Source organism: Mus caroli, unplaced genomic scaffold, assembly GCF_978045245.1.
Source record: "Mus caroli unplaced genomic scaffold, Mus_caroli_1 scaffold_14, whole genome shotgun sequence".
NCBI classification, from domain to species: Eukaryota; Metazoa; Chordata; class Mammalia; order Rodentia; family Muridae; genus Mus; species Mus caroli.
The window spans coordinates 29855849-29875487 of NW_028227269.1; the positions used below are offsets into that span (position 1 = coordinate 29855849).

Here is a 19639-nt window from a genome sequence, read left to right on the forward strand (position 1 = left end):
CCATTTGATTTCATTTACAGACTGTTTTTATTTGCACACCAACATTTTTCAGTTTTAATGCCAGAGTCATGTCCGGAAATTATTGTGGCATATGTTGTCTTGGAGCTATGTCACATTTTCTTTTAGGAATTTTGCTGTTTTAAGTCTTGTTATAGTCTTCATTTTGAGTTAATTTTTATTATTGTTTAAGGTACAGATTCTGTTTCATTTTTTTAGCATATGTATATCTAGCTTTCTCAGTACGTTTGTTGAGCAGACTGCACTTTTCTTGTATAGCCTTGGTACCTTGCTGTGGAACATATGACCATATGAATGCAAAGCTTTGCATTTTTGCTATGTAGTTGGTTCTGCTGGTCTTGTATCTGACTCTATGGTATAGTTTTGGTTTAATTTTTACCACACTGATAGTGTTTCATTATTAAAATATATATTATATGGTTATTTTGAAATTACTATGTACATACCTAGGATTAAAATACATAGAAATTAACATATGAAATTAGTATTTTTCTATTTCAAACTTAGTAGGCTACCAGTGACAAGCATACAAAAATACCTTAGTATAGTTGTTCAAATTTCTTAGAATGTAATTTTACTCTAAAATGTAATATTTTTTAATTAATATTTTTTTGAGATTTTTGAAAAATTATATATATGGATATTTTGTCAGCATATACAGTATGTGCTGTGTGCATGCAGTGTCTATTGAGTTTGTAGGGCAGAAAGCAGTATTGGATCTCAGCCATGTGGCTGCTGGGTCTTCTGGAAGAACAGCCAGTACTCTTTAACTGCTGAGCCACCTCTCCAACCCTTAAGTTTTCTTTTTAAAAAATTCTGTGTGTGTATCAATACTTGCCCTTCCATTTCAGTGTTTAGTTATAAAACATGCTCAGATTTGTATACAAGTATCCTGATATTTTGAGTTAATAATAATCCTGTCATTTTTGTCTCTTTCTAAAAATCTATAACAAGTCTTTGAGCATTCTCTTTTATAACGCTAGCCATGCTTGATCTGTGTATGCTTTGCCAATCTTGTTACAGTCTCACAAATTGCTTGTGGATATCAAAGGATGAAGATGATAATAGTTCCCATTCATCAAGGGTTTATTGTATGTCGTGTACTGGCCCAAGGCTTTAATTAACCTCTGTAATCTTCATAAAGCAGTGCGGGGATGGTTCTCCTGTCAGCTCGTCTTGTAGAGGAGGAGATGAAGGCTGAGGATGTCCACACTCCTCGCCCAAGGCCAGGGCACTAAGGGTAGAAGAGCAGGATAGGCTAGCAAGTAATTGCTTGATTGTAAAACAACACTTGACTCTATCTTTCTATTGGTGACTTTACGTATGTGTTATGACCAAGTGTCTGTGAGTGAATGTCACATGTATGTGGGCACTCTGGATAAGAGTTACCAATAGTCGTGAACCACCTGATATGAGTGCTGGGAACCTCTTGGGTCCTTGAGAAGAGCAATTCTTGTTATTACCTGCTGAGTATCTTCCAACCTTTGTTACACATCTTGAAATAAACGAATGCTCTCCTGTTCTGTATCTTTGGTTTTCAGGATGGACAGCCTGAAATTTTATACATGTTTTGGAATGCAGTCACCCTGGCACTTTCTTCTCACTTTCATTCAGCAACAAACTGTAAGTTACCATCCTTTTGGATTCATTTCAGATGTTTAGTTGCTTTAAAATTTGATGTCAAAAATATTGGTTCATAAAAATAACTTATGTTAAAACTTTCATCTTAACATAAATAATGCTGAATGAGGAATCTCTTAGCTATTTGATTAGTTTTACAGTTAATATTTAGAATAACATTCTTTTTGTTGTTGTAGTTGAGACAGACCTTCTCTATATAACAATGTTGGCTCTCCTGGAACTCACTTTATAGATGAGGCTGGCTTCAAAATCACAGAGATCTACTTGGCTCTGCCTTCCAAGGACTGGAATCAAAGGCATGTGCCACCAGTCCCAGCTTAGAATAATATTTGTAATTGAGCTGAGTATTTCCTATATAGATAATTTAAAGCCATTGATGTTAATTTAGTTAATGCTTTACTAGAGTGAATTCTTTTTTAAATGAAGCTATAAAAATGAAAATTTGATACAAGTAAAGATAGGAACTGTGAGTTACAAGTTGGTTGTTAGAATATGATTCTCTTGGACCTATCAGATAGCTCAACAAGTAAAGGCACTTGCCACTCAAGGCTGGTGACCTATGTTTTATTTCATGATCCACATAAAAATAGAGAAAACTTACATGGTTGTGTGAGAAGTGCTATTTTTTAATATGCAGAGCTAAATAAGATGTATTGCTTAAAACCAAACCAAATTGAAACAAAACTAACAAACAAAACACCAAGTAGCAGGACCTTTGACACCCACATGCACAAGGAAGGAAACCCCCCCCATTATATATACATACAATAATAACAAGTATAAAGAAAAAAATAGGATCCACAAAACTTGTTGTAGTTGCTATTTCTTTGAGATAGGACCTCAATATAGAGCTCAGGATGGCCTTGAGACATGGCAGAATATCTAAAATACAATGAGATATGTGTATGAGCTTCATGGCCAAATTCCAGAACAGTGAATGTGGGTGTTTGCAAGGGCTTTAAGAGTTTGTGTGTGGTTAAACTTTTACTCATCATCCTTTACTGACAAGGCCCACTATATAGTGAACCTTGTTCAGGACTGAGAAGGTGAGTTGAATGAACTATACTACTTCCTGCTTCCTGCTCCACCTCTAATGAGATATGCCACAAAGTTAAGCAGCTACTTCACTTAGGATGATTGACTGCTGTCAATCACTTAATCTTGTAAGGGTCCTGATTCTCTCTCTCTGCATTTGGTTTCTGGTTGATGTGAGCTTTATTGTATAGAGTAGAAGTTCCCAATTTTAACATAAAGTTATGTGAATGTTGGCAAATGCTTATCTATTTATCTTGTCATTACATAAGATGTAGACATTTCCATCCCTCCCCAAATATCCTTGATTTTAGTTAATCTACAGCTTCAGAAGCAGAACACAATTCTCTATCCTCCCAACCACAGTGACCGGGAAATGGCAACTGTCTCCGTTCTTCATGGTGATTGGATGGCAGAAAAGCCATCAAAAAAGGGATTGTGTTTTGGAAATCTTTATGAAAGCACACATTTCAAAAGCCCTGTTGATATTAATCTACATCTTAGAACTTATTCTGTTGTGATAAAATGCTATGACCAAAAGCAACTTGGGGAGGAAAGGTTTATTTCATCTTAAACTTACTTCTAGGTAACAGTCCGTCACTGAAGGAAGTCAGGGCAGGGACTCAAGCAGGGAAGGAACCTGGAGGCAAGGACTGAAGCAGAGGCCATGAAGTAATGCAGCTTACTGGCCTGCTCACTCATGTTTCTCTCTTACATTATCCAGGACTATTTCCCCAGGGTTGGCACCGCCCACAGTGAGTGAGCTGGACCCTCTCATGCCCTGCAGACCAACCCTATGCAAGCATGTTCTCGACTTGACTCTATGACTCTAGTCATTGCCACATATTTTAAATAGTATGCTCAGTCCAGTGTAACTTATAAAAATTGATAACTTTCCTAAAATTTTTAATCACAAATCTTCCTGGAAAGGCATATTGTAAATGTGGATAATGCTTCGTTCTCACCTGTGCTGTATTTCCACTTCCTTGTTCCTACTTGGCTCTCCCTGGCTAATCAGAAGCCCAATCCCAGCAGGATACATCGTACAACACCCAAGTGCTTTCTTTCCCTCCAAGGCTGGTACTGTGTGAAAGTGGTAGAAAATAATAACCTTATCAGTAAACATAATATACTAAGGATTATTTATTTTTTGATCCAAAGCCTCATACATCTTGAAAATAAGAAGTCGGCACAGACTGACTCTCAACCATCAAAGCAGCTGCAATAGCACAGTCCTCTCCAACTTTTAAGTTAGACACTGAATAAAGTTTGCAAGAGTTATTTCTTTTTTTTTTTTTTTCCAATTTATTTTTTTTAATTAGGTATTTTCTTCATTTACATTTCAAATGCTATCCCCAAAGTCCCCCAGACCCCCCTCCCACTCCCCTACCCACCCACTCCCACTTCTTGGTCCTGGCATTCCCCTGGTTCTTTTTTTTTTTTTTAATATTTTTATTACATATTTTCCTCAATTACGTTTCCAATGCTATCCCAAAAGTCCCCCATAGCGCCCCCCCACTTCCCTATCCACCCATTCCCATTCTTTTGGCCCTGGCATTCCCCTATATTGGGGCATATAAAGTTTGCAAGTCCAATGGGCCTCTCTTTCCATTGATGGCTGACTAGGCCATCTTTCGATACATATGCAGCTAGAGACAGGAGCTCCGGGGTTCTAGTTAGTACATCATGTTGTTCCAACAATAGGGTTGCAGATCCCTTTAGCTCCTTGGGTACTTACTCTAGCTTCTCCATTGGGAGCCCTGTGATACATCCAATAGCTGACTGTGAACATCCACTCCTGTGTTTGCTAGGCCCCAGCATCGTCTCACAAGAGACAGCTATATTTGGGTACTTTCAGCAAAATCTTGCTAGTGTATGCAATGGTGTCAGCATTTAGAAGTTGATTATGGGATGGATCCCTGGGTACGGCAGTCTCTAAATGGTCCATCCTTTCATCACCGCTACGAACTTTGTCTCTGTAACTCCTTCCCTGGGTGTTTTGTTCCCAATTCTGAGAAGGTGCACAGTGTCCACACTTTGGTCTTCATTCTTCTTGAGTTTCATGCGTTTAGCAAATTGTATCTTAAATCTTGGGTATCCTAAGTTTTGGGCTAATATCCACTTATCAGTGAATACATATTGTGTGAGTTCTTTTGTGATTGTGTTACTTCACTCAAGATGATGCCCTCCAGGTCCATCCATTTGGCTAGGAATTTCATAAATTCATTCTTTTTAATAGCTGAGTAGTACTCCATTGTGTAAATGTACCATAATTTCTGTATCCATTCCTCTGTTGAGGGACATCTGGGTTCTTTCCAGCTTCTGGCTATTATAAATAGGGCTGCTATGAACATAGTGGAACATGTGTCCTTTTTACCGGTTGGGACATCTTCTGGATATATGCCCAGGAGAGGTATTGCTGGATCCTCCGGTAGTACTATGTCCAATTTTCTGAGGAACCGCCAGACTGATTTCCAGAGTGGTTGTACAAGCTTGCAATCCCACCAACAATGGAGGAGTGTTCCTCTTTCTCCACATCCTCGACAGCAACTGCTGTCACCTGAATTTTTGATCTTAGCCATTCTGACTGGTGTGAGGTGGAATCTCAGGGTTGTTTTGATTTCCATTTCCCTGATGATTAAGGATGTTGAACATTTTTTCAGGTGTTTCTCTGCCATTCGGTATTCCTCAGGCGAGAATTCTTTGTTCAGTTCTGAGCCCCATTTTTTAATGGGGTTATTTGACTTTCTGGAGTCCACCTTCTTGAGTTCTTTATATATATTGGATATTAGTCCCTTATCTGATTTAGGATAGGTGAAGATCCTTTCCCAATCTGTTGGTGGTTTTTTTGTCTTATTGATGGTGTCTTTAGCCTTGCAGAAGCTTTGTAGTTTCATGAGGTCCCACTTGTCTATTCTCGATCTTACAGCACAAGCCATTACTGTTCTATTCAGGAATTTTTCCCCTGTGCCCATATCTTCAAGGCTTTTCCCCACTTTCTCCTCTATAAGTTTCAGTGTCTCTGGTTTTATGTGAAGTTCCTTGATCCACTTAGACTTGACCTTAGTACAAGGAGATAGGAATGGATCGATTCGCATTCTTCTACATGTTAACAACCAGTTGTGCCAGCACCATTTGTTGAAAATGCTGTCTTTCTTCCACTGGATGTTTTTAGATCCCTTGTCGAAGATCAAGTGACCGTAGGTGTGTGGGTTCATTTCTGGGTCTTCAATTCTATTCCATTGGTCTATTTGTCTGTCACTATACCAGTACCATGCAGTTTTTATCACAATTGCTCTGTAGTAGAGCTTTAGGTCCGGCATGGTGATTCCACCAGAGGTTCTTTTATCCTTGAGAAGAGTTTTTGCTATCCTAGGTTTTTTGTTATTCCAGATGAATTTGCAGATTGCACTTTCTAATTCGTTGAAGAATTGAGTTGGAATTTTGATGGGGATTGCATTGAATCTGTAGATTGCTTTTGGCAAGATAGCCATTTTTACAATGTTGATCCTGCCAATCCATGAGCATGGGAGATCTTTCCATCTTCTGAGATCTTCTATAATTTCTTTCTTCAGAGACTTGAAGTTTTTATTATATAGATCTTTCACTTCCTTAGTTAGAGTCACGCCAAGATATTTTATATTATTTGTGACTATTGAGAAGGGTGTTGTTTCCCTAATTTCTTTCTCAGCCTGTTTATTCTTTGTGTAGAGAAAGGCCATTGATTTGTTTGAGTTAATTTTATATCCAGCTACTTCACCGAAGCTGTTTATCAGGCTTAGGAGTTCTCTGGTGGAATTTTTAGGGTCACTTATATATACTATCATATCATCTGCAAAAAGTGATATTTTGACTTCATCTTTTCCAATTTGTATCCCTTTGATCTCCTTTTGTTGTCGAATTACTCTGGCTAGGACTTCAAGTACAATGTTGAATAGGTATGGAGAAAGTGGACAGCCTTGTCTAGTCCCTGATTTTAGAGGGATTGCTTCAAGCTTCTCACCATTTACTTTGATGTTGGCTACTGGTTTGCTGTAGATTGCTTTTATCATGTTTAGGTATGGGCCTTGAATTCCTGATCTTTCCAAGACTTTTATCATGAATGGGTGTTGGATCTTGTCAAATGCTTTTTCCGCATCTAACGAGATGACCATGTGGTTTTTGTCTTTGAGTTTGTTTATATACTGGATTACGTTGATGGATTTCAGTATATTGAACCATCCCTGCATCCCTGGGATGAAACCTACTTGGTCAGGATGGATGATTGTTTTGATGTGTTCTTGGATTCGGTTAGCAAGAATTTTATTGAGGATTTTTGCATCAATATTCATAAGGGATATTGGTCTGAAGTTTTCTATCTTTGTTGGGTCTTTTTGTGGTTTAGGTATCAGAGTAATTGTGGCTTCATAGAATGAGTTGGGTAGAGTACCTTCTGTTTCTATTTTGTGGAATAGTTTGTGAAGAACTGGGATTAGATCTTCTTTGAAGGTCTGATAGAACTCTGCACTAAACCCATCTGGTCCTGGGCTTTTTTTAGTTGGGAGACTATTAATGACTGCTTCTATTTCTTTGGGGGATATAGGGCTGTTTAGATCATTAACCTGATCTTGATTCAACTTTGGTACCTGGTATCTGTCTAGGAACTTCTCCATTTCATCCAGGTTCTCCAGTTTTGTTGAGTATAGCCTTTGGTAGAAGGATCTGATGGTGTTTTGGATGTCTTCAGGATCTGTTGTTATGTCTCCTTTTTCATTTCTGATTTTGTTAATTAGGATGCTTTCCCTGTGCCCTCTAGTGAGTCTGGCTAAGGGTTTATCTATCTTGTTGATTTTCTCAAAGAACCAGCTCCTTGATTGGTTGATTCTTTGAATAGTTTTTCTTGTTTCCACTTGGTTGATTTCACCCCTGAGTTTGATTATTTCCTGCCGTCTACTCCTCTTGGGTGAATTTGCTTCCTTTTGTTCTAGTGCTTTTAGGTGTGTTGTCAAGCTGCTAATGTGTGCTCTTTCTAGTTTCCTTTTGGAGGCACTCAGAGCTATGAGTTTTCCTCTTAGAAATGCTTTCATTGCGTCCCATAAGTTTGGGTATGTTGTGGCTTCATTTTCATTGAACTCTAAAAAGTCCTTAATTTCTTTCTTTATTCCTTCCTTGACCAAGGTATCATTGAGAAGAGTGTTGTTCAGTTTCCACGTGAAGGTTGGCTTTATATTATTTATTTTGTTATTGAAGATCAGCCTTAGTCCATGGTGATCTGATAGGATGCATGGGACAATTTCAATGTTTTTGTATCTGTTGAGTCCTGTTTTGTGCCCAATTACGTGGTCAATTTTGGAGAAGGTACCATGAGGTGCTGAGAAGAAGGTGTATCCTTTTGTTTTAGGGTAAAATGTTCTGTAGATATCTGCCAGATCCATTTGATCCATAACTTCTGTTAGTTTCACTGTGTCCCTGTTTAGTTTCTGTTTCCATGATCTGTCCATTGGTGAAAGTGGTGTGTTGAAGTCTCCCACTATTATTGTATGAGGTGCAATGTGTGCTTTGAGATTTACTAAAGTTTCTTTAATGAATGAGGCTGCCTTTGTATTTGGAGCATAGATATTCAGGATTGATAGTTCCTCTTGGAGGATTTTACCTTTGATGAGTATGAAGTGCCCCTCCCTGTCTTTTTTGATGACTTTGGGTTGGAAGTCAATCTTATCTGATATTAGAATGGCTACTCCAGCTTGTTTCTTCAGACCATTTGCTTGGAAAATTGTTTTCCAGCCTTTCATTCTGAGGTAGTGTCTATCTTTTTCTCTGAGATGAGTTTCTTGTAAGCAGCAAAATGTTGGGTCTTGTTTGTGTAGCCAGTTTGTTAATCTATGTCTTTTTATCGGGGAGTTGAGTCCATTGATATTAAGAGATATTAAGGAAAAGTAATTGTTGTTTCCTGTTATTTTTGTTGTTAAAGTTGGCATTCTGTTCTTGTGGCTGTCTTCTTTTAGGTTTGTTGAGGGATTACCTTCTTGTTGTTTCTAGGGCGTGGTTCCTGTCCTTGTATTGGTTTTTTTCTGTTATTATCCTTTGAAGGGCTGGATTCGTGGAGAGATAATGTGTGAATTTGGCTTTGTCGTGGAATACTTTGGTTTCTCCATCTATGTTAATTGAGAGTTTGGCTGGGCTGGAATTTGTGTTCTTTTAGTGTCTGTATAACATCTGTCCAGGATCTTCTAGCTTTCATAGTCTCTGGTGAAAAATCTGGTGTAATTCTGATAGGCTTGCCTTTATATGTTACTTGGCCTTTTTCTCTTACTGCTTTTAGTATTCTATCTTTATTTAGTGCATTTGTTGTTCTGATTATTATGTGTCGGGAGGTATTTCTTTTCTGGTCCAGCCTATTTGGAATTCTGTAGGCTTCTTGTATGTTCATGGGCATCTCTTTCTTTAGATTTGGGAAGTTTTCTTCTATAATTTTGTTGAAGATGTTTGCTGGTCCTTTGAGTTGAAAATCTTCATTCTCATCCACTCCTATTATCCGTAGGTTTGGTCTTCTCATTGTGTCCTGTATTTCCTGGATGTTTTGAGTTAGGATCTTTTTGCATTTTCCATTTTCCTTGATTGTTGTGCCCATGTTCTCTATGGAATCTTCTGCACCTGAGATTCTCTCTTCCATCTCTTGTATTCTGTTGCTGATGCTTGCATCTATGGTTCCGGATTTCTTTCCTAGGGTTTCTATCTCCAGTGTTGCCTCATTTTGGGTTTTCTTTATTGTGTCTACTTCCCTTTTTAGGTCTAGTATGGTTTTGTTCATTTCCATCATCTGATTGGATGTGTTTTCCTGTTTCTCTTTAAGGACTTCTACCAGTTTGGTTGTGTTTTCCTGTTTTTCTTTAAGGACTTGTAACTCTTTAGCCATGTTCTCCTGTAGTTCTTTAAAGTCCTTCTTGATGTCCTCTACCATCATCATGAGATATGCTTTTAAATCCAGGTCTAGTTTTTCAGGTGTGTTGGGGTGCCCTGGACTGGGCGAAGTGGGAGTGCTGGGTCCTGATGATGGTGAGTGGTCTTGGTTTCTGTTAGTAAGATTCTTACCTTTACCTCTCGCCATCTGGTAATCTCTGGAGTTGTTATAGTTGTCTCTGTTCAGAGGTTGTTCTTCTGGGGATTCTGAGTATCCTCTGTCAGCAGACCTGTACAGACTAAGTTCGGCGGAGTCCCGGAGCCAAGATGGCGCTCCCTGCAGGGCAGGTCACTGTCCTCCGACTGGGAGGGTGCTGGATGTCTGCGGCCCCAAAAGGGTGCTGCCTCAGCGGCTCTGTGGCTCCCGCCTGTCCCAGAAGCTGTCTGCCTCTGTGGTCCTCACTCTAACCTGTAGACTAAGTTCGGCAGAGTCCCGGAGCCAAGATGGCGCTCCCTGCAGGGCAGGTCACTGTCCTCCGGCTGGGAGGGTGCCGGATGTCTGCGGCCCCAAAAGGGTGCTGCCTCAGCGGCTCTGTGGCTCCCGCCTGTCCCAGAAGCCGTCTGCCCCCGTGGTCCCCACTCTGACCTGTAGAGACTAAGCTCGGCGGAGTCCCGGAGCCAAGATGGCGCTCCCTGCAGGGCAGGTCACTGTCCTCCGGCTGGGAGGGTGCCGGATGTCTGCGGCCCCAAAAGGGTGCTGCCTCAGCGGCTCTGTGGCTCCTGCCTGTCCCAGAAGCTGTCTCGCAAGAGTTATTTCTAGCCCTGATCCATGAGGAAAGGAAGCAATCTGAACTTCGAGGTCACTCAGCTTTCGGCTTAGCTGTTCCAGACAGCCGTACAAAACACAAGAAGCAAGGAGTTGTCTCCTAACAATCAGGGTTCTCTAGAGTAACCGAATAATAGAATTAGTCTCTCTATATATAGAAAGGGGATTTATTGGAATGACTTACAGGCTGCAGTCCAGCTAATTCAACAATGGCTAGCTTTGAATAGAAAGTCTAAGAATTTAGTAGTTGCTCAGTCTGCAAAGCTGTATGTAAGTCTTAGCTGGTCTTCAATAAACGCTGGAGTCCTGAGGAAGCAGGCTCCCATGTCAGTGAAGGAACAAATATGCTAACATGGGGAGGGACAGCAGGCAGAGAGCAAAAGCTTCCTTTTATGCCCTTCTATTGCCTTCTAGCAGAAGGGTGGCTCAGATTAAAGGTGTGTCTTCCTCAACATCAAGATCAAAGGCATCTATCTTCCTGGCTTGAAGGTCCAGACTAGAAGTGGATTCACCCACTTCAAACCAAGCAAAAATATCTCTCACTGGTGTGCCTTCCATTTCTGGACTGTAATTCATTCCAGATATAGTCCAATTGACAACAAAAGAATAGACATCCTGCTGTGTTTGCTCAGTTGAGCCTAAGCACAACAAAATATGTCATCAACAACGTAGAACCACGTAGCCAGCATGTAATTCCAGTGTGCACCCCTGGGAGAGACAGCAGGGTAGGATCCATCCGCAGAAAGAGCAGAGACATTGGAAAGCAATGAGAGTCAAGCAGGAGTGAGTTTAAAGCCCTTCTACAAGCATTTGCATTTGTTCAAGTGTTTCAGAGGCAAGTGAGTAAATCAACAATGTAAAGAAACTTATGATATCTAAAATTATTTCAATAAGTGAGAACAGTAGCAGATTTAACCCTAAAGGAGGGAAGGGCTTAAGGATTTAAAGACATAAACACCAACATTATTCCAAGTAAAGTCTGAGGAAGGAAAGCAAAGAACGCTTTGACTTTCTGCATTTGTGGGACTTACATGCCAAAGTCTTAAAGCTGAGGGAGAAAAGGAACAAAGAATTGTTGAAAATATTCAAACCACCTGTGTTAGGAACTAAATAATGCTTGTGTGTGTGTCCCCACCACACATATGCAACTAATATATTGAACACAAATCTCCAGTATGACATTGGGACAGAGCTTGTTGTGTGACTTTTTCTGGGGAAATTTGAAGAAATGTCTCTTCACTGTAGATAGGACATTGACAGAGCAATGAAAATCTTCATCCAAGTCCAGCTTTGTGAACCAGTGAACCAGGGCTACTTAGGCAAGCACGAACAACTCAAGATGTACAACTCAGCAATCTCCTTGATGCCTCTTGCAAGCTGCAACATCAAGAAATCTCATGTCAGTCAATTTTACTATTAGGTGTGGTAGGAATTACCTTGTGGGAAGGGGTTGGAAAGTTTCTAATCCTCATTCCTTCCCTCCACTCACCCCACACAATGGAAGTCCTCACAACTGCTCCAGTGTGGAGGAAGTAGCTAGTTAAATAGCATCATAGGGTAGGGCCCTGATCTCATGCAATTTATATTTCCATACAAAAGAGACTAGTAAGAGCTTGCCTTCTGTGAGACTCCCTGGGAAGCTGGTAGCCATCATCAAGCCAGAAAGAGGAAATGTACCCTGTCTGAATTTTTATTTTGGCTGCTGTAATCTAGCACTGTTGAATATTAAAATGTATTCTATCACTTTTTTTTTACAAGTTCTTTAAAATACAGTGTTTTTATAGACATGATTGTTTTCCTTTAATGACTTTTGAACTTTTTAAACTTTTCATTTTATTTTGTATGTGTGGACTTTCTAATATAAGTATTTCATGGCATGCATCTGGAGCTCCAAGAACAACTTTTGAAAGTTCATTTCCTCCTTCTTCTATTGGTTCCTGGGTTTGAACTCAGGTCACCAGTCACCTAGGGAGGGCGCTCTTACTCACTGAGCTATCACTGTCGTGATTTGTTTTAAATTTTTCTCAGTATGATATATCTACTCCCAGAGCCTTTAGCATAATACAAATATCTTAAACTTTTTAAGTATAATGTTTTTATTCTTTGAAAGAAGTTTTAAGCTTATACAACTTAGAATATTGTTTATTATTGATTGTTTCAACATATTTCTTGTAGAAATTGAATAACAGTTCTATAAAGTATCTCAAACCACCTCCCCACAATAAGAAATTGGATCTCCAGCAGCAGGCCTGATCTGAAGTGCCCTGTTTGGTACCACTCTGTGGCTCTGACTCCTGCTCGTTTGTTAGCTTGCCTTCCTTGTGTCTCGGACATTGTATTTTTCCTGGCTTGGTGCTGCCGGCCTTCGCTGTCTTTAAGAACTCGTGCTGTTTGCTTCAGACGCAGATTGAACCTTCTGAGACTTATTTTAAGATCTATTAGCAAAGTTAGAGCAGTGATCAATCTAGGAATAATTCCTTCCTGATTCAGATGTAGAACTGCTGGCACCTTTCCACATCCCTGAGGTGCGCTATCAGGCTCCCAGCCAGGCTGTGAGGAACAGAGATTATTTCCAGCCCTGTGTGACTAACAGATTTTTCCCCTCTAGTGTTTGGGGTGGCTGTTTATCCTTTAGGGCTTTCATCACAACATGTTGGGATGAATTTTGCCACATAGTCTGGGTGGACCCTTTGCAGGTCTTTTGAGATAGCATAGCTTTCCCCTCTCTGGTACATCCTTCCATAATCTGATGTGCAGGTCTGTTAACCCCATTCCTGTGTTGTGGCCTGGAAATTCCTTCCCAAAAAGTAAGCAGGAAGACTCTGTTTCTTGCCTTGCAGAGATCGTGTCATTTGTTCTGTGATAGAAAATGTCTTAGAAAGCACTTGTGTATGCAGTCATATAGGACGGTCAGTTGGGCTCTTTTGTACCATCTCAACCAGTCAGAAGCAGAAGTCCCTCATCTAGTTTTACTACCACTTACCACCACCACTGTTTAACCTTTATTAGATTTATTTATTTATGATGGTTGTGAGCCACTGTGTGGTTGCTAGGAATTGAACTCAGGACCTCTTTAAGAGCAGTTGGTGCTCTTAACATCTGAGCCATCTTTCTAGCCCCCCTGTTGAGCCATCTTATCAGATTCTTTATGTAGTATAAAAGATAATGGTGCTATTGGTGGTGGTGGTGATGTATGGAAAGGGAGACAGAGACAGACAGACAGACAGACAGACAGACATTTTGTTCATGTTTGTTTGCCTATCTTACTTTCTTTACCCATTCCAGATCTCAGTACTGGCCATCCATCCATTCTGCTTTACCTCATTTTGTTCTCACTGAGTAACCAACCCTCTGAAGGCAGCACAGTGTCCCATTCAGAAGCTCAGATTCTGAATCCTTTTCTTCCACATTAGAGCTGGGTTCCCCTTGACCTTGAGCAGCTGCATGGATTTTCCTCCTCCCCCTCGGCTGTGCATCCACTCTTGCTCAGTCTGCTTTGGAGAAAGCTCTTACCAGCACCAGTGGTGCTTTGCTTTCTGCCTTGGAGTTCTGGTTTCTTCTTGAATGTAAACTTACATTTTCAGTCTAATCACAGCCAATACAAGCCTTCCTCTTTAGTTACTGTTTATTCTCCTTTTGTCTTCTCTGTTTCTCATGAGAGTGATTTCTACTTTTGTCTTCATTTCCATTCTGTCCATTTCTCAGCTAGGTGTAACTAACAGGTCTGACTGTCTTCCACGATTCTATTGAAACTGTTCTCATTAAGGTTACCAGGGACCTACTTCTTAATTGTGAACTTCAGGGTATGTTTTTCAGTTCTTACCTCTTGGGGCCATCTGTTTGTGAGTCAAATAAGCTACTGAGAGGACATATAATTACTGTAGGCAGAGATTCTCATTAATATTTCACATTTAGAGTAGTCTGTATCTTCTGATATCATTATTACTTTAATAACTTCCTTGGGGAGAATTCCAAAGTAAGTCATTTGTCAAGCATCTTCCATGTTTTAGTGTGCACGGTCCCTGTAGTGTGCTGTAGAGCTTCTTCACATTCTAGGCAAGCCTTGTTAAGGAATGGAGCCATCTGCAGAGTTGAAGATTACAGGCAATGTAACAGATTGTCTTAAGTAATATTTTGGCAGAATGTATCTAAGGGGAATTTTCTTAGGAACATGCTCTTACTGATTATGCATGTTCATGCTTGGCAAAAATAGTCTACTAGAGAGTATAGTTCTTGGGTTTGAACAAACAATAAATTTAAATTTAGTTTATTGAAAAGTAAGATGCTAACCCTGTAACTATGCAGATAAAATTATTTAGTATAGCAGGTCCTTCTCATCATGTATGGGCCGTGATTAGTTGCAAACCATGGTTTCTCAGCCTTTTGTCTGTTCTTTCTCTTGTAGTTTCCAGATAATAATACTGACTCAGCAAACTATTGGTATGATCTGTATTTTAAGTTTCAACAGAAACAGGCAAAGTGAACATACTTTTTTTTTCTCATTTGAGACTTTCCAGAATTTCTCATCATAAAAAATGTTTCATTATTCTCCATAGCCCATATTAATAATTTATCTGCTGTGTCTAATTAGCACCACCACATGAATATTTGCCCCATAAAACAAGGAATGCTCTTCATGAAAGTGGCATCTCCAATGGCTAGTGAATCACATGACCCACACCAGAGATTCCGTAAATAGGACCTGGTAGACAGAAATAAGAGGGAAGGGATGACGGAAGATGCTGTGTCCTTTCATGAAAACTTAGTATTTAAAAATGGTTGGGGGTTGGTGTAGAGGTGGCTCAGTGGTTAACAGTATTGGCTGCTATTCCAAGGTTTGACTCCTAGTTTACGTTATATCCAGGTTTAGTGATATATACCTTTAATCCCAGTACCCAGGAAGCAGAAGCAAGTAGATTTCTGTGAAGGTAACTTGGTCCACATAGTGAGTTCCGGACCAGTCAGTGCCACAAAGTAAGACCCTGTCACAAAGAAAAGAAAGGAAAAGGGAAAAACAAACAAACAACAAATGTTATGAAACTTAGAAATAAGGTAGCTAATAAATATGACTGCTTTCTTTTTGATCTTTTTTAATATTAGAACATTTGGAAGGCATAGGTGAGGCGATCAGAAGTTTTGGCCACCCTGAACCACACTACACCTTGTCTTAAACAACAGTGCAAACAAACATTATGGCAATGAAGCTAAATGATTCATTTTTCTCAGTTTAGGGGGGAGTAATTGGGTTGGCTTTTTTTGTTTGTTTTTTGGTATATGTTCATTGTACATGGTCCTGTGTTGCATGTGAACATTTATCTAAGCACAGAATGCATTTTGAGCACATTCCCCTTACCCTCTTCCTTTCCTACCTGCCTCTACTTAGTCCTCCTTTATTCCTTTAGGCAGGTTCACTTCACTTCTACTTTGATGTCCTGTGTATGTGCAGGACTTTATATAGACAATTTACTTCTTAAAAGTTGAGGTCACACACACTTCACAGTGTAAGACTAACCTCATTTTTATGTAAAATGAATTTTAGAGGTTTTTTTCCTTTCAATCCAAACAATTTACCTTAGGTTTTGGTTGTTGTTTCATTTTGTTTTATTGGTGTGTGTGTATGTGTGGGTCTTGGGGGCAAATGCTAACACATCCCCAAACCTTGGCTTTTTGTTTGTTGGTTTGCCTTTGAGACAGGTTTCTACTATAGAGCCCAGGCTGGCCTGAAACTGGGTATGCATGCTGGCTGATCTTGACCTAGTAATCTCCGCGCATACATTTCTAGAGTGCTGGGGTTGTAGTGTAGGCCACTGTGCTTGGCCTCTCTGCAGAGTTCTACTGAGCCAGTAAAGCACCATTTACCCGACATGATGGCATACACCTGAGATTCTGGCATTCATGAGGAAGATTGGGAGTTAGAGACGAGCTTCAGTAACTTAGGGTGTTCCAGCAGCAGTAAGTGACCCCCGATCTCAGAGTCATGACAGTAACAGTGACAATGAAAGCACCATCCTGAGCACCATATATACATGGAAGAGGAAGTTGGCAGCCTCTGAAAGATGAAGCTAATTGGTGTGAGGACTTGAGAGGGGTTTATGTGACCTAGAAAAAAGTAAATCAAGCCAGTGCTTAGATTTGGCAGAATACTTTTATTTAATTATGGTATTTTTTCATTATAATTTTTTATTGAATATTTTCTTTATTTACATTTAAAATGTTATCCCCTTTCCCGGTTTCTCTCCCTCCTGTAAACACCCTATCCCATCCTCCTTCCCTCTGTTTCTATGAGGGTGTTCCTCCACCTACCCACCCACTCCCACCTCCCCACCCTCGATTCCGCTGTACTGGGGCATTAGTCGAGCCTTCATAGGACCAAGGACCTCTCCTCCCATTGATGCATGGCAAGGCCATCCTCTGCTGCATATGCAGCTGGAGCCATGTGTACTCCTTGGTTGATGGCTTAGTCCCTGGGAGTTCTGGGGGACCTGGTTGGTTGATATTGCTATTCTTTCTATGGGGTTGCCAACTGCTTCAGTTCTTACTCTAATTCCTTTATTCAGGACCCCACACTCAGTCCAATAGTTGGCTGTGAACATTTGCCTCTGTATTTGTAAGGCTCTGGGAGAGCCTCTCAGGAGACAGCCATATCAGGCTCCTTTCAGCATGCACTTCTTAGCATCCACAATAGTGTCTGGGTTTGGTGTCTGTATATGGGATTAATCCACAGGTGGGACAGTCTCTGGGTGGCCTTTCCTTCAGTCTCTGCTCAACACTTTATCTCCATATTTGCTCCTGTGAGTATTTTGTTCTCCTTCTAAGAAGGACCGAGGCACCTACACTTTGATCTTCCTTCTTATTGAGCTTCATGTGGTCTGTGAATTGTATCCTGGTTATTTGGAGCTTTTGGGCTAATGTCAGTGGCTTTTGGGCTCACTTATCAGTGAGTGCATGCCCTGTGTGTTCTTTTGTGATTGGGTTACCTCACTCAGGATGATATTTTCTAGTTCTATCCATTTGCCTAAGAGTTTCATGAATTCATTGTTTTTAATAGCTGAGTAGTACTCCATTGTGTAAATGTACCACATTTTCTGTATCCATTCCTCTGTTGAGGGGCATCTGGGTTCTTTCCAGCTTCTGGCTATTATAAATAAGGCTGCTGTGAACATAGTGGAGCATGTGTCCTTATTACATGTTGGAGCATCTTCTGGGTATATGCCCAGGAGTGGTATAGCTGGGTCCTTCAGTAGTACTATGTCCAATTTTCTGAAGAACTGCCAAACTGATTTCCAGAGTGGTTGTACCAACTTGCAATCCCACCAATAATGGAAGAGTATTTTTCTCCATATACTCGCCAGCATCTGCTGTCACTTGAGTTTTTGATCTTAGCTATTCTGAATGGTGTGAGGTGGAATCTCAGGCTTGCTTTGATTTGCATTTCTCTGATGGATATTGATAATATCCAATATATATATTGGATATTAGCCCTCTATCAGATGTAGGATTGCTGCAAGTTTGATACCTGCCTACACTGCACAGTCAGTGAGTTCCAGGTCAGCCTGAGCTATAGAAGGAGACTCCCATCTTCAAAGCCCAAACGTGAAACCTCAGTGGACATTCTCCACCTTCCCCAGGTTACTGCGCGCTATGATTCCTCCCACCTCATCTTACCTCTCAGCCAGCAATCACTGATCTGCTTTTCATATATGGATCTTTCTATGTCTTAGGAATATAGACAAATTAAGGGTACAGGGTAGAGCTTATGTTTGTACTCTTCTGCCCTCTTTATGGTACATGCTTTTATTGAGGGTTATCCATACTTTCCTGTGCTTTTATTGCTAGATATTACCCATATGCATTATTTTGTTTGTGTTGTATGTGGTTTTTTCTCATCTTGTTTATGTGTTTATCTGTTGATGTTGGAGTTTTGTTTTGTTTGTTTGTCTTTACAATTTTGGCCTCCTGAAATAAAAGTGGTTTTAATGTTCATGTACAAGTCATAATATAGACCTATATTGTTATTTCATTTGGAATAGAAATTCTAACTGGGAATACAATGGTGGATCACTGTCTGTTACTGTTTCTGTCTCTCTCTTACACACACATACACACACACACACCTTTTTTTTTCTTTGCAGCAATATATTTCGTAGTTCCATTTCTGTATCTTCAAATTTTTATATAAACTTTCATTTTGTTTCTTTTTAGTTTAAGACATTTGAACAATTAATTCAGTTTTGACCATGTGGTTTTAATTTACAGTTGACAATTGACTGAAGATTAATGTTTTCTAGATCTTATTTGCCATCCGTAGAGCTTCTTTGATATTGGTCCTCTGTACAAAATAGAACTTGACTTTATATATTCTGTCTATAAATGCTTCTGTGAAATATGTACGGCTATGTTTTCCATCTTGGGCTTGCCCTGTTTCCTCGGTGGTGCCTACTGAGGAAAGGACACTTGATGCAGACGCTTTTGATGCAGATTCTCCATGATTCCTTCAGTGATGGTGACATGGGTTTCATATCGTGTCTTAGGCATAGGCAGGCAAGTTTCCTCACACACTCGTCTAGAAAGCTAAATCCTTTGTGAATTAGTTTCTGTATAAGGGATAAGGGCATTATATTGTGAGGGATATGCATATAAATGTTACATTGTTGCCTTTCTTGGCATTGGGCCCTCGCTAGCTTATCTTTGCATTTTGATTATCATAGTTTTTTAAATCCTGACATGATACAGAGTGGTCTGCTATTTTCTCAAAAGTTAATTTTGCTATTCTAGGTCTTTTCCTGGGAATTTTTGTCACTTTCTTAATTTCTACAAAAGGTCTGCATTGATTTTTGTATGAGATTGCATTTAATGTACTGATTAGCCTGGGCATAATTCACCTATAACAATTAGCCTATTAAATTGGATATTATGTCTCTAGGTATTTAGGTCTCCTAAGGTCACTGTCATTTCCACACTGTATTCATAGTTTGTTAGATATATGGCTAAAATGTTCACATATTAATGCTTTTGCAAGCCGGGCAGTGGTGGCGCAGGCCTTTAATCCCAGCCCTTGGGAGGCAGAGGCAGGCGGATTTCTAAGTTCGAGGACAGCCTGGCTAGTGTATTGTTCTGAGTGGTTGTTGCCAGTGTATAGACTACACTGTTTGTTCATTGGCCTGTATGGGAAGCCTAACCTCCTGCTAACTCCCATAGTTGACCACACTGCCTCCTAAACAGTGGCCGCTGTTCCTCTCTAGC

General features: G+C 40.1%; 1 protein-coding gene across 2 annotated transcripts in view; it reads left to right on the plus strand.

Annotated features, from left to right (window-relative positions):
• Positions 1–19639, plus strand: part of Cog5 (component of oligomeric golgi complex 5) — a 303977-nt gene that overhangs the window by 177642 nt on the left and 106696 nt on the right. For both annotated transcript variants that reach the window (XM_021179459.3, XM_021179458.3), the window contains exon 11: positions 1560–1641. In XM_021179459.3, the coding sequence (XP_021035118.1) occupies positions 1560–1641 (82 nt within the window). The remainder of the gene's footprint in view (positions 1–1559; positions 1642–19639) is intronic.